This window comes from Amblyraja radiata, chromosome 26 (genome assembly GCF_010909765.2).
Source record: "Amblyraja radiata isolate CabotCenter1 chromosome 26, sAmbRad1.1.pri, whole genome shotgun sequence".
Lineage (NCBI taxonomy): Eukaryota > Metazoa > Chordata > Chondrichthyes > Rajiformes > Rajidae > Amblyraja > Amblyraja radiata.
In genome coordinates, this window is record NC_045981.1 from 31,419,370 (window position 1) to 31,435,190 (window position 15,821).

At 40.4% G+C, this 15,821-nt stretch overlaps 2 protein-coding genes across 8 annotated transcripts; one reads left to right on the top strand and one right to left on the bottom strand.

Moving 5' to 3' along the window:
• Positions 1-48: 48 nt before the first annotated feature.
• On the top strand, positions 49-6,959 carry mettl23 (methyltransferase like 23). 2 transcript variants are annotated; one of them, XM_033044608.1, is made up of 5 exons: positions 49-186; positions 2,127-2,231; positions 3,810-4,047; positions 4,869-4,953; positions 6,489-6,959. In XM_033044608.1, exons 1-5 carry the CDS (start codon positions 94-96, stop codon positions 6,661-6,663), a joined length of 696 nt encoding a protein of 231 aa, XP_032900499.1. In that variant the 5' UTR covers positions 49-93; the 3' UTR covers positions 6,664-6,959. The 2 variants fall into 2 exon arrangements, with proteins under 2 accessions (XP_032900499.1, XP_032900500.1); XM_033044609.1 differs by lacking the exon at positions 2,127-2,231 and having other exon boundaries at positions 69-186.
• A 1,128-nt stretch (positions 6,960-8,087) lies between these two features.
• Positions 8,088-15,819, bottom strand: srsf2 (serine and arginine rich splicing factor 2). Of its 6 annotated transcripts, XR_004415867.1 has the most exons (5): positions 15,375-15,819; positions 12,654-12,961; positions 11,339-11,442; positions 8,792-8,907; positions 8,088-8,469 (listed from the first exon to the last, which is right to left on the bottom strand). XR_004415867.1 is itself a non-coding variant. In XM_033044614.1 (3 exons), exons 1-2 carry the CDS (start codon positions 15,725-15,727, stop codon positions 12,673-12,675), a joined length of 642 nt encoding a protein of 213 aa, XP_032900505.1. In that variant the 5' UTR covers positions 15,728-15,818; the 3' UTR covers positions 8,088-8,907; positions 12,654-12,672. The 6 variants fall into 6 exon arrangements, 2 of the variants coding, with proteins under 2 accessions (XP_032900505.1, XP_032900503.1); XR_004415864.1 differs by having other exon boundaries at positions 8,792-11,442; XR_004415865.1 differs by having other exon boundaries at positions 11,339-12,961.
• Positions 15,820-15,821: the final 2 nt, after the last annotated feature.

Below are 15,821 nucleotides of genomic sequence, written 5' to 3' on the forward strand. Positions count from 1 at the left end.
CGGACGCAGGTGATTGGGCCCGTGTGGTGTCTGTCTTGTGTCCCAGCCCCCTCCTGTACGTGCTGACGTCAACGGGTGTGCCGGGAGGACGTGATGAGCGGCGGGCGGCGGGCAGACGGTAGACGGTTCGTGTTCGGTGTCGCCGCCGACGTTGGGTCCGGGTCGCTGGAGGTCCTTGTCCCCGAGGTTGGCTCTGCCTGTGGCATCTAGGGATGGCGGGCGGGCGGGGGGCGGGAGCGGGATGTTACCGGCCGCTTCCCTCTCAGCGGGGTACGGCACCCGGCCTCGGATACGTGAAGCGTTGTGAAGAGATGGTCAGGGCGGGAACTCACACACAACAGCAGAGCTCACACCTAACATAATAAGCGAGTTCGGTATTCCGAAAAAAACAAGGAATCTTGGGATTTGTCGAAGGTCATTCACCATAAAGAAAAAGCAAACAAAGCCCTGGCTGAAGAAACTATAAATTCTTATCTTTATTTATAATTTATGTAAAATATATTTCATCTGAGGAACCGGGTCATGTTATAGGAAAATAAATAACATAAAGATGATAGTTTCTGAGTCGAGTTTCACTATTCTGCTAATTTCAAGGCAATGGAATTCCTCAGCCTCATCTATGAATACGAATGAGCAATGAAATTCTCGCTTCCAGACTCCCATAAATGGTCAACTCCTCAACCCTCCGAAGGAACAGGTAGCGGGAGAGCGGGATGTAACAGAGAGAAGGGGGGGCAGGTGCGAGTGGGAGACGGGAGAACGCGCATACAGACCCATGCCGGCCAACACGCCCCCCCCGCCCCCCGCCAGCAAAAGCCGAGCACCAGTCATCAACGAGGATACACATAAAGCGCCGCAGCAACCTAGCTGCCTCTTCCCCGCGCCGACTGCAAGCCTGACCCGACACCTCCGGCCGCCTCCGGACAGGGACGGGAAACCCAGGAGGGGACAGGGACGGCCCAAGAGCAACTCAACCCCACCAAGGACAAGCACGATCTCGCTCACTCACCAAAGCATAAAGCAATAAAAACGACAAAATAATAGACAATAGGTGCAGGAGTAGACCCAGCTTTGTGCCATTTGCAAATTTGCTAATGTTACTTTGAATCCCTTCATGCAAATCATTGATGTATATAGTAAATAGCTGCGGTCCCAGCACCGAGCCTTGCGGTACCCCACTAGTCACTGTCTGCCATTCTGAAAGGGACCCGTTAATCCCTACTCTTTGTTTCCTGTCTGCCAACCACTTCTCCATCCATGTCAGCACTCTACCCCCAATACCATGTGCCCTAATTTTGCCCACTAATCTCCTGTACGGGACTTTATCAAATGCTTTCTGAAAGTCCAGGTACACTACATCCACTGGCTCTCCTTTGTCCATTTTCCTAGTTACATCTTCAAAAAATTCCAGAAGATTAGTCAAGCATGATTTCCCCTTCGTAAACCCATGCTGACTCGGACCGATCCTGTTACTGCTATCCAAATGTTCGGCTATCTCATCTTTTATCTAAGCTTTTAACAAAGGAACAATAAATACAACTAATTCATAGTTTGCAAGCAGTATTTTCTTGCCTAGAAGAATCAAAGCTGGAAAAAACAGAAGAAATTAAGGTGTAAATGTACACAGCTCCACTGCTTTCCAGCAATGTTTGTGCAGTGGCCTTTGACCTGGGCACGCGCAGTCAGAATACCGAACTCACTTATACATGCACATGGCGCTCACATACACATCAGACTTCCCACATTCACACATCAGTTCATACAGCAGCGCTCACATCTAACACATGCACGTGGCGCTCACACATCAGCATTCGCATTCAAACACTTTTATCATTTTTTCCTCATACTCCAATTCTTTGTATACTCCAAATCTGACCAGGTGTGTATCTTCATGACCATTGCCTGTCATTTTTCACCCAAGGTGACAGATTGGATGTTCCCTCCGTTGGTCTATGTTCCAGAAATCCCTTTACAAATTTTAAACTTTCTACATCTTCAGAATCAAATTTTACGACATTTTACAAAGCATTCTCTGGGTGTTATCAACATTTGAATGATTAATACTGCGAATTACTTCTATACTTTAATCTTTGAGATATATAATTACACATTCCTTTTGCATCTAGGTATTTGATCCTCAATATGGCTTATACATTTGGCCAAGCTCAGTAGTTCTGGCGCAATATGTGTGGTTTTACAAAAACGCTGTAAAAGGAAAGACCATTTTAGAGGTAAAACAGATGAATAATCAAAATCAATAGTCAAAAATAGATGCTGCCTGACCTGCTGAATATTTCCAACATTGTTTTTATATAATGTAATTTAATTTGATAATGCAGCAAATTTGAATTCATAGACCTTGGATATGTTCATTAAATATAGAACTGGTGAGGAAAAATAAGTGACCTCTGGTGAAAACCAAACTGCTTTCTTAAGAGTAAAGTGTGAACTTTTGAAGTTTCTGCTAAATTTAGCTAAATTGATTATGATCCTGTTTAAGAAATCAAAGTAAATGTTGTTTTCATTAAGGGCTATCAATTGCAGGGAGGTGGGTATCATGGTGAAGAAAGCAACAAGCTAACCATTCAGTGGCATAGGTATTGAGCATAAGAGATTGGACATCATTTAATAACTGTGCAATGCAAAGATCATGTCACACTTGGAATAGTGTGCTATTCTGCTCACTACAATGTAGAAATGATGTGGTGATGCTGAAAATGGGGCTGAAGAGATTCACCAGATTGTTTTCTGGAATTGAGGGCTTTAGTTATAAGGTATCTTGGTCAAATTGAATACGTTTCATGATGTTTAACTGATTCTAATATTCTCCATGGGCATCGGAGATGTCCTCATTCTTCAGGGAACGGGGGTTCCCCTCTTCTACTATAGATGAGGCTCTCACCAGGTCTCCTCTATACCCGTAACTCTGCTCTCACTCCCCATCCCCCCCCCCACTCGTAACAAGGGCCGGGTCCCTCTTGTCCTCACCTTCCACCCTACCAGCCGTCATATACAACAAATAATCCTCCAACATTTTTGCCACCAACGGGATCCCACCACTGGCCACATCTTCCCATCTCCTCCCGTCTGCTTTCCGCAGAGACCGCTCCCTCGGTAACTCCCTGGTCAATTCGTCCCTTCCCACCCAAAACACCCCATTTCCTGGCACTTTCCCTTGCAACCGCAGGAAATGCAACACTTGTCGCTTTACCTCCATTCAAGGACCCAAGCAGTCTTTCCAGGTGCGACAGAGGTTCTCCTACACCTCTTCCAACCTCATCTATTGCATCCGCTGCTCTACATCAGTGAGACCAAGCGTAGGCTTGGCGATCGCTTCGCCCAATACCACCGCTCGGTTCGTAATAACCAACCTGATCTCCCGGTGGCTCAGCACTTCAACTCCCCCTCCCATTCCGAATCTGATCTTTCTGTCCTGGGCCTCCTCCGCTGCCAGTGAGGCCCACCATAAATTGGAGGAGCAGCACCTCATATTTCGCTTGGGCTGTTTACACCCCAGCGGTATGAACATTGACTTCTCCAATTTCAGGTAGACCCTGCTTTTTCCTCCCCTTCCCAGCTCTCCCCAAGCCCACTGTCTCCGCCTCTTCCTTTCTTCTTCCCGCTCCCCCCCCCCCACCCTCACATCAGTCTGAAGAAGGGTCTCGACCTGAAACGTTGCCTGTTTTTTTTCACTCCATGGATGCTGCCTCACCCGCTGAGTTTCTCCAGCATTTTTGTCTACCTTCGATTTTCCAGCATCTGCAGTTCCTTCTTAACCCTAATATTCTCCATCATTGTTTTTCATCTAGATTGGAGCTGGTGCAAGCCTACCTGGTATTGTTGTAGCAAAATGTGGAGCTAGAGTAATTTTATCAGATTGTGCAGAGTTTCAGAATTGCTTGGATAACTGTCGACAAAGCTGCCAGATCAATAATCTTGAAGATGTGCCTGTCATCGGTCTAACTTGGGGCCAGATATCTCCTAATCTGGTGCACTTGCCACAAATAGACATAATTCTGGGATCTGACGTGTTTTATGAACCTGAAGGTAAAGTCTTAAGTTCACAAAAATTCCATTTTATATAACCACCAGTATTTAACATTTGAAAATAGTGCTTATGGTGTCAGATTTGATATTATTTATAATAGCAGAAGGGAGATAAACTCTGCATTGACTAACTGTAATAACTGCCAAATAAAGGCATTCCTTGGTGCTTTAGAAGGAAAAGAATGTAATGGGTGGGGAAAGAATGTAATGGGAGCTGACTGAAAGGATATGATAGTGTTAAAACAGCTGAAATGGAATTAGAAGTTAATGTAGTTTGCAGACCAGAATTACATTTCTTCCCCTCAACCTATTTGCCTTATTTTCCATTGTTTCTAAAGCAGTACATCTCAGTGATGAAATAAGAATGAGCTGTGGATATTCACTCATAAATATAGGAATGGGTCGACATGCACAATACTGTTTTCTTGCTGAAACGCCAGTAATTATGTATGTAGTGAACATGGTTGAAATGGATGTTTACAGGCTACAGTGCCATTTTTATGCTATCCTACAAGAGTAAAACACATGCAATCAGTTTACGTTGTGTAAATAATCTAGACTTTTAGCCAGTAAGCTGAATGATTGGTGTGGATTTCAGTAACATTAAGCATTTTGCTTTTTTGCCTAATTTATAAAATCCAATAAAGTGGGCCTGTTGTGACCTATTCTCTCCTGTTTAGGTGAAACCTTTAAGATGATGAACCCCCAAAATTTGTGCCTAGTCTTACTGTTAAACTTTTAGATTTAAGGCTATCATTATGAATAAACAAAATGTGTGAAATGTATAGCTTTCAAATAAATACTCTTTGATCTACCAATAGACTTTGAGGATATATTAACAACTATTTTCTACTTGATGCAAAAAAATCCACATGCACTTTTCTGGACTACTTATCAGGAACGAAGGTACATTTAAATTGTTTTGTTTGTAGCTGCTGAATTTTTGATACTTGTATGCAAATATATGACTATTTCCAATGACAAATGGTAGAGTTGAAATGAATAGCAAACCATATTTCCTATAAATTACTTGTTGACTGACATTTGTGACTTCCGTGATTCGGAAGAAAATTATTCTTCCATTTCTTTTGCTCTGTTAAGTCATCTGCCAGTCTATTGGGGAGTTTGTCTTTTGTCATTCAGTTTACTACTCGTTCTGTAACATAGTACTGCTAGGAAGAAAAACTTGCATTTATACAGTGCATTTCTTATATATTTAACAATGCTACAATTTATGTAAAATGCTGGAGTAACTCAGCAGGTCAGGCAACATCTGTGGAGAACCTAGATAGGTGATGTTTCAGGTCAGAGTCTTAAGGGTACTGACCCAAAATGTAATCTATCCATGTTCTCCACAGTTGCTGCATGACCTGCTGAGTTACTCCAGCACTATTTTTTTGTTACTCAGTTCCCTCTTTCCACATGCTAAAATGCTACTTTGACTAGCTGCATTATGCAAACTATGACATTATGTGCATTTGTGACCATATGGAATGGTGTAATATCTTAATTCTCAAAATGTTTTTTTACAACAGCTTCAATTCATTCAATAATATCATTGCTATATTTTTACATTACCTCCACTAGTACCACTCTGAACCTATCCTCCTCACCCACTTCAACCTTTCTGCTTAATCCTACAAAGTTTAGCAACCTTTATCATTAATGATTGGATATTTACAACTCTTTGGTAGAAAATTATTATAATACTTTAAATGGAGCAATTTCACCTCACAGTAGTCTGAGGTTTAATTTTAGATTTTCAAGCCAGGATAAATGGTTTCCAATACCCTCTAATTGCACGGAAGGGAATCTAACTTTGGTTTAAAGGTACAGCATCAAAACAGGCCTTCCTGCCTTCTCCCCATATCCCGTGATTCCGCTATCTTTAAGAGCTCTATCTAACTGTCTCTTGAAAGCATCCAGAGAATTGGCCTCCACTGCCTTCAGAGGCAGACAATTCCAGATTCATAACTCTCTGGGTGAAAAAGTTTTTCCTCATCTCCATTCTAAATGGCCTAGCCCTTATTCTTAAACTGTGGCCCTTGGTTCTGGACTCCCCCAAGGTTAGGAACATGTTCCCTGCCTCTAGTGTGTCCAATCCCATAATAATCTTAGATGTTTCACACAGTCACAAAGGGAACATACAAACTCTGTAGACAACACCAGTAATCAGATTTACATCAGTATTTTACCTGCTGGTCTTGTTCTTCTTCAATGATCTCAATTATTCATTCTGTACCTTGCAACTCAGTTTAATTAGGATAGCCCATTCCCAGCTTCCATTCTAAGCCAGGTCTGATATTAATTACTCCAATAGCAACTGCTCCTTAATCTTTAACCACCATATTTATTCAAACAAATGGACAAAAGATTTAACAGGGAGAATATTATTAAAACTCCATCTTTAACAATTCTTTGTTGTTTGGATTTTGTTCCAGTGCCAATTGGTCTATTGAAGCATTACTATACAAGTGGAACTTGAAGTGCATTCACATCCCACTGGAAACATTTAGTGCAGATGAAGAACACCTTGCTGGATCGACTCTACCTGGAAGTCACACTGTTCACATGATGGTTATTACATTAAAAACAAATATTACCTCAGTGACCTAAAGCTGCACCAATAACTTCTTTGTATTATAGAGGACTGCAGTTTCTACCTCAGACAACTATTTTCATGGGGTCCTTATCAAAGGAAAAGATCTCTTCAATATTTATCAAATTAAAAGGATGAAAAAGTGAATTTCATTTCTTGCTTTTTGTCCATCTCAGATCAAAGCTGAACATTCAATAATTATTTTCAGATAATTAAACAGATAATACAACTTGAGTGTACTACTTATTTTGCCTTGAAGTTGCAGGAACAACAATCAAATGATATGGATTAAAATATTTAGAGTATCTCACCAGATGACTTTGCCATCATGTGTTCTGATTTTGCATTGGCTGCATTTTATCATCAATCTTGCTCCATTTCAATCTCAGGCATGTTGGGAACTACCACTGTTGCCCCAGAGCTCTATTTACATGCAAAGACTCGGCAGAAATGTCAGACAATACATTGGATGGAGAGGCTTACAGCATAAACGGTAATGAAGCTCTATAATTGTTCTTTCCAGGGGGGAGGGGGGGATAACACTCCCCCACCCCCTGATACCCCTTCCTCTGGCTTCATTTCACTCATCTACCCTTGTCGAGCCTTTTTTCAACTATCTGCCAATCAAACCCCCCCATGACCTGTCCACCTATCATTTTTGTAGGGAGGAACTGCAGATGCTGGTTTAAATCAAAGAGAGACACAAAATGCTGGAGTAACTCAGCGGGGCAGGCAGCATCTCTGGAGAGAAGGAATGGGTGACGTTTTGGGTTGAGACCCTTCAGATCTGCCAGGTTTAACCCCACCGCCATCTCTACCATCCCTCCCCCACACACAGTCTGAAGGCGGCTTCCAACCCGAAACATTGACTGTTACTCGCCCCATGTACGCTTCCTGAGCTAGAGTTCGTCCTGTATCTGCCGTTGTTAGCAAATGGAACACAATAGCTTACAACCACTGAGAGCTACTTATGCAGGACTGAATTATCTACTTAGCAATGGAAATTCGAGGGAGGCTAGTAGCATGCAATGAAGGCCAAGCAGAATTCCAAGTGGTTAATGTAATTTTGAAAATTCAAGCTAACTTCCAGGTGTAGCTTAATAAGCACACGCGATGAACAGGATTGGGGTAAATGATATCACTAACTCAAAGGTTTGGACTAATAATGTTGAGTGTAAGACCTCGGTTTACAAAATGATGAACTTGAGTTTCATAGCAGCAAAGGTTTAAGCCTTACTGCTCTGAAACAGGATCTTTAAAAGTTGGAATCCATGCATCAACATGGATTTCTGTTTTGCATTTGTATTATTAGAACCATTGCTGCTACCTAATTTTTAAAGCATATATCCATGTCAGCACAAATCAGTTATTCACAATCGCACCATCAATTCCTTTGACTCTTAAAGTCGCTGAACGCAACATCAAGTTAAATGTAGAACAATTAACACCAAGAAAAAAACCTTTATTGACATTACTGAAATACAAGTACAGAATCTTGTACTGAAGCAAACTGTTAATTACAATAAAGTTCAAAATTAACAGCTTTCTAAATAATATGTTCAATATGTAAATGTATAAACCAATTACCAAGTAAAAAACAAGGTAGCTAAAGGTGCTTACTGCCTGCTCCATAATTTACACGCAGCCACGTCTCTGGAGGTGCAGCTGACAGGCATTTTACTGGACAGCCACATTTTCTGCACGTCAAGGCATCATTACAGGAGCAATCAGGAGAATACAGGACACAGCCAAGCACTCTGCACTGCACTGCAACACGCCACCTTACAGCTAACCCGCTTTACAGAACTGCTACACAACTGCGCCTAGTGCACAAAAATACATGAGACAATAAGATTAGTATTGGACAGAAATAAAAATTGGAAAAAAGACATATGCAAGTTGAAATTTAAAAAGGTAATTACTTCAGTGTACAGAAACATTACAAAACCTGGAAATAAGTTCCATGTTTTTTTTACCTTATGTACGTATCCAACCAAAATGCATCTGGTCGAGCATTTCACTAAATCGTAAGAAGTAATAGCAACACAGATGGCACATAACATATAATGAGCCTTCTTAGACACTAATTTTAATTCATAACTTAAAACTGACAAAACCCATTATAAACAATGATGTTATAATAACCTTTTAAGCTGATAACTGCTTATTTTAGGGTGTCTCTCCATCACCTAAACAGATGGCAAGAGATGGTATTTCTTGCAAGGCATCTATCATGTAAATCTTCCAGCCACTCAGAATATCTAGAACAAAGAGAAGTTAAAATGTAAGCAGTATGTTCTATACCACAAAATATTGATAACAATATTAACTAGGTCACGCCAAAAGTGACAAATTGATAAATATAAACATTTATTTTTAAGCAATGTTTTTAATGCAACTTCTAGAAAACTTCATTAAACTGGTATTAATAGGAATTTTCTTCAGTACCAGAGCATTTAACTTCCAAGTCTCAGGTTATGCCTTATTGAAGGTACGTGCACTTCCAGAAAAATAAAAAAGCCCCGCTAATGTTGTAAGTGAAATTCTATAAAGACACAACATTGTGGTTCTATTTCTGGTGCAGAAAGCAATTTAATGACAATCCAACAGGAAATTTTCAGCTGGATTTTTGATTTAAAGAAACATGCTGGACTTAAAAATAAATTTAAAAAATCAGAATGCAATTTTTAATGTTCCCTCAATAACAATGTATCCTGAAGGTTATATACGAAATATACATTTTAAAATTCAGAGAGGAATTTTGATATTTGCTGCATTTTCTGCAGTACATCAAGGAAAAGTCAGTTTTATTTAGTGGAGCTCTATTATCTTGGAAAGCTCCTATAGTTTAATTACCTTCAATCGGACTGAATGAAAGCCAGAATTGAAACGGTGGTCCCTAGTTACTTTAGGAAAAAATATTGTAAGTTGGAGTCACTTTATTTAAATCTTGCTATAATCTCAACATTAAATAAGGTGATGTTATCTACCTATAAATAATTACCAAGTAGCAATATTAATTCAAGACATAAACATATATTGCAATCTCACATTTGGTCAGGTGTGTGATGCAATACTCACCACAGGCCCAGACAGGTACAGCTGCCAGCAAGTTTATCAGCACCCCTGGCATTGTACTCAACAGGCATCCTTCCACAACCAGTATATCGCTGCAGCAGTGCAAATAAACTACAGGATGTAGTGCAACTCACCAAGCTTACCTCAACTGCACCAACGGCCACAAGACCTCGACCACCCCGCAGAATAACAGCAAAAATCATTGAAACATCACCTCCAGCCACAGATTCCCCCAGCCACACAAGATCCTGATTTGGAACACAAATAGCTGCTCCTTCATTATCAGTCGATCAAAATCCAAAACCCATACCTAATGTTGCTGGGGTATCAACATAAGGACTGCAAAAGGTAAAAGCAGTCTGCAACCACATTCTTAGGACAACTTGGAATAGGTAACAAATGACCAACTGCTAAAATCACTAAAATTACAAAATATATTAAAATTTGGAATCAGGGACCAAAGATTTATTGTCATGTACAGTATGGTATGCGAATGAAAATCGGTAATTGATTGAAGCAAAGTTACTGTAAATAAAAAGTTTTTAAACACTACAAAAAATAACAAAATAAAAGTTCAGAAGTTAATTCAACATCTTAAAGCTAATTTAGTGAATAAAACAAGTAATTTGATGTCTAATGCATGATGCAACTTCATAGGTACTACAGCATTCAATGGGTTTCCATTTAAAAACAGACTATTAAATAAATTGACAAACAGCAAAAATTTACTTCCAAAAAGCAGGTGGGGGGGGGGAGGGGCGCGCGTAAAAGTGTGCAGTCAATGGGAAAAGAAATGATTACCAAGGGAATAACAAAAAAGCAATAAAAGAATACCATCAGAATAGTGTATGTGGAAATTGAATGACTGGAACTAGGGTCAAAAATCACTTTCGTAAGCCCAGAGCACTACAAAAAAAAAATGCTGATTCTTTAAAAACAAAATTACCTTTATAAACAAGGGCTCCCCTAGTTGGCTTTGCCATTTAACGTCATTGGGGGTCTGCTGTGTGATATCAATTTCTTTTCTCTGCCCGATTCCCATGATCCTTGATTCAACAATCATCCAAAAATCTCAACGTGTAAAAACACATAACCTTGATATTTTGACATTGGGTGAACATAAATATCAACCTTAACAGCAGTGATATTACAAATTGATTTTACTTCATTGCCACCTTTTACGATTTGGTGTGCCTCAATGCCATTGCACCGTGTTTAGTATGAAAGTGTAACTGTAGAAGTTGATAAAGCATTTGGCCCCGAATTAAAATTTTAGTTCCACTACCAAGAACGTTTACAATAATGGTTTGCATTAAAAGTATGACTTTAATGGAATCAAATAAAAATTCATATGGTTGGACATCTAATTAGGTTTTCTGTCATTTCTGTCCAGGCTGCAACAAAATAGTGCAGCATTTTTATTTAAATTAAATTAGAAGAGGTAGACTAGTGAAGAAACTCAATTTCACATTCTAACAAAATGGTCTTGAGCAAAAACAGTACCATTGTTTTCCCTTCAGAAGTAAACAGGTTTCTAGTGCAGAATGTCATTCTTTTCCCCCATTTGAATTCCTTTCAGAATAACATTTATCATCAGCAGCAGCTTTTACCTACCATTAAACTTCAGACAGCAAGGCACTTCGCAAGAGTCAGATTGGGAGCAGAACTGGACTGCAACAGGGCTCACGAGCCCTCCAAAGGCTAAAACCCTTCTGCAGCTATTGTTACAGAAACTTATCAGGATTCGAAAAATTAAAGGTTAAGCCCACTACAAAACAATGTATTCATGCAACATCATCTTTAGCTGGTTGTGTTATTGCAGCAGTGAACAACCGTTTGTAATTGAATAAGGAGGGCGATTTAAAAAAATCAAATATGGGGAGAAGACATTTGCAAGCACAACTTGGAAGAAACAATAAATGAAAATAAATCATAAAAACTAGATACAAATATATTACTTTAGGCAATCTTAATATTTTGAGAGATTATAGTCAAGTCTTCATACCCCTCCAGCTCCTCAAGTGGTTCACTCCCAACACTGCTGATGGCCCACATTGTCATCTCAATGTCCACATCATGACCTCCATAAAATAAATGAAATGAACTATAACCTTTCAGGTTTTTTTTAAATTAGCTGCTTTTCCTCAAACATGATTGTGGATGGCATAATGAATTGTCTTATGAAGTTCTTGTGGCTCAAGCATGAAATAGTCAGATTACATTTTGGGATCGGGACTATACTGTAATTTCAACTGTTATGTTCATTCAGCTCTTCCACTGCTTAACACAATAACATCTCCTCTGCTAAATAGGGGAAACAAACATACATGTTAAAACTGGCCATCAGGATTGTTTGCTTCATGAAAGAATAGTCCCAGGGGAAATGTCTTAGCTGTTCACTGATGCAAAGGGGCAGGTTGAAAAAAAGGGTAGTTACAAGTATCACTGGAAGTTGAAGATTTCAGTTGGGCTCAGCATCTTGTAAATTCTCTGTCAGTTATCACAATTCACCAAAGAAGTGATCAAAAGTTACCAAATCAAAAATAACCAAATACAGTAATACTTGGTCAGCAATATTGTTTAGTAATTTCCCATATTGAATAGGCATTCAGAAATGCAAGGAAAGCCAGCTTCTGTTAAGTGAAGAGCAGTGAAAAGGCTAACATCAACAAACAAATGAAGGTTTCAACAGTATAGTATATTGCTAATGCAAAAAAAACCTTTTCCAATAAATTGATTTCTCCTGTGCCTGACAATTAAATTAACTTGCATCAAGAATGATTTCCATTTATTAACAATAGTCCAATACAAATCACCCTGATTTGTTCGATGATAATTATACATTCTTTCTATATTACTCAGTAATTAGCCTATTTATATATGCAAATTAATCTCAATATAATAGCATCACTTAAATCTATATACTCACTTTGGTGCCATTTACCACTTCACGGTGATTCAATTCCATCTTTCTGTGGAGATGTTGAATTAATTGGTGTCTTGGATCTGGATTTAGACTTTGACCCATGAGACATCCGAGATATACTTCTAGATCGTGACCTGGACCTCGATCTTGACCTTGATTTTGACTTGGACCGCGATCTTTCAATGGATCTAGATTTGGAACGGGATCTAGATCGGGAAAACGAACGAGATCGGGACCTGCTGTAACGAGATCTTGACCTACTTCGGCTTTTACTTCTGGATCTGGTACGCGATCGATGGCGTCTTCTGGGACTAATTTGAGTGACAAAACAGGGCAGAAGCAAGGGAAAATTAAGTACGAAACATTGACGAACAGTAAATTAACAGAATTCATCTCCCATCTCTTATAAATATAGCTCCAAGGTGACCATTCATTAATGCACTTGTCCAGATAATCTGTCTGCACATTAAGCAAATGAAGTACAGGTGGAAAATCCAACCACGGTGTAAATATTAATTACAAACATTTACTTATTTTCATCCTAAATTTCACACGTGTATTGGCCAATTGCTTATGTTGCTGAATAATGTACGATCTTTCTCCAACACAGTGGCAGTTCATGATGCACATGATCAACAAAATAAATTATTTTCACTTCCCCAGGGTAACTGGGACAGGAAAACTGTAGAGGAAATTATTACAACCATGGGCGTTTCCTTGTTTGAATACAATCTAGTAATGACCTGAGACTTTGTGGATTTCTTGAATACAAAACATAAAGAAAATATACATTTTAAATCACCCACTTGTATCTTCGAGATCATTGGAATGGTAGTAAGCATACTATCCCTCCATCAGGAATTACACAGAATGGAATACATCAACACAAATAAATGCGATGAAGAAAAAGTGTGCGTGCCCCTTCCTTGCTAAAGAGTTACAGACCAGTAAAATGGAAAATGATTAAATAAAAACAACCACTGAAATAAATATACTTTTCCCCAAAACAAAATTTAAACACCTAACTCATGTTGGACAACAAATTAAAGGATTAAAACTCAATATTTTTCTATTGTAGTCAACTTTCCCTCCAGTCCCAAAGCTTCATCTTCCCACCAAATAGCCAGAACTTTATCTTCCCACTAAATAGTTAATTACGAGAATAATACTACTTTTAATCAAAGAACACGAGCATTACAAGCTCAGTGTAAAAGTCACACCATGAATAACTTTGCAGACGGAGGGAGCACACACTTATCACGACAAATGAAACAAAATATCCAATTTCAATATCTAAAGAGGCGTCTGTGATAACAATGCCTCCCCCACATTGGCGTCTATGAGACGGCGCAATAAAGATGAAAAAAACATTAAGTAGAAAAGTCTCGGAGATCGCTCAAAAACACAACACTTTTTGTCTAGGCTGGAAGTTAATATCACACCAATGCCTCTTGAGGCTTGCCATGGATACAATCTATTGAATATGCATCCCTCGTTTTGGTCGAGACCCTTCTTCAGAAAGAATAACGCTTCAGATCCATAACTTTCTATCAACGTTCTGCCTAAAAAAGCAAATGTAACCTCATGCTCAGAATCCCTATAGAAATAGTCAAACACAGAAACAGGCCAGACTATTGCTACGCTACGCCAAATGGAGTACACGCGATGAACTGCAGGTAAGCACTTGTCATTGTTTCCAGCGTAGCGGGCCCATTAAAACCCGCCGAAATGGTCAATCTTTGCGCTGTAAATAATTATGGAAGTCGGGGTACGTGTGAGAGACATGTCCCCAACTTTAGAATTCCAAAAGTGAAGCAAAATGTAGGTAAATAGAAGCGAGAGCTGAAGGGACAACAGCAGCTAAAGTGCTTGGTAAACATTGGCCGTGCAGATATCGGAATTGAAAATATTGGGAATTATCGTGTTTGCTCACTGCATTTCATCAACAGTAAGGCATTATTTGTGTTTTTTCTTGATTCCTTTGATATCTAAAAAGCTTCAGAAGTGATAAATCTGGCTGTAAATTTTTCTTCAGATGCGTTTTCATTTTGTATGTAAAAACCCACTTGAGAACCATGGGCGATTAAAAAAATTTACAGCCAGATTTATCACTTCTGAAACTTTTTAGATGCCAAAGGAAGAAAAAACACAAATAATGCCTTAGTTGACGAAATGCAGTGAGCAAACGGCCAATGTTCGCTAAGCACTGTCTGTTGTTGTCCCTTCAGCTCTCACTTCTATCTGCCGTTATTTCTCCTCACTTTTGGAATTCTGAAGTAGGCTAAATGTCTCACACGCTTATCCCGATTTCCATAATTATTTACAGCACAAAAATTGACATTTTCGGCGGGTTTTAACGGGCCCGCTACGCTAGAAACAGTGGTAAGTGCCTACCTGCGGCTCATCGCGTGTACTTTATTTAGAGTAGCGTAGCAACAGTACGGGTCATAGGTCGTGACCCGACTGCCGTGAAACCTCCCTATTCTCAAATTGATGTAGGCTAGTGTGACAGAATCTTTCACTACCCTATCTACCTGCGATCCATTTTCAGTGAACCAAGTACCTGTACTCAAGAGATCCCCCCTCAATCCAACTCCCCTTCCCCTCAATCACTCCACTCCCCTCCCTTTCCCTCTCAATCCTTCCACTCCCCTTTCCCCCAATCCCTCCACCTCACTCCCCTTTCTCACCCTCCCTCACCCCTAGGGAGGGGGTGCCACCCACCTGCGGCTTCTCCGGCCGTAGGCGCCGGCGTGCCGACGGGACGACCCACCGCGGCGGTGCGACTCGGCGGGGCGACCGTAGCGGGCCATCTGGACGCGGAGCTCCCTGCCGTCGAGCACGGCGCCGTCCATGGCGTCGATGGCATCCTCGGCGTCCCTCTTGTCGTGGAAGCGGACGAAGGCGAAGCCGCGGCTCTCGCGGGTGAAGCGATCGCGGGGGATGTAGACGTCGCCCACCTTGCCGTACTTCTCGAACACCCGCTTCAGCGTCTCGGGCGACGTGCGGTACGTCAGGTTGTCCACTTTCAGCGAGGTCATCCCCTCGATGTCCGGCGGCATCCTCCCGTAACTCATGTTGGCGTTATTTAATAATAATAACAACACACACACACACACACACAATCAAACCGCCACCCAGCCCGAACACAATCACAAGATGGCGCCGCCT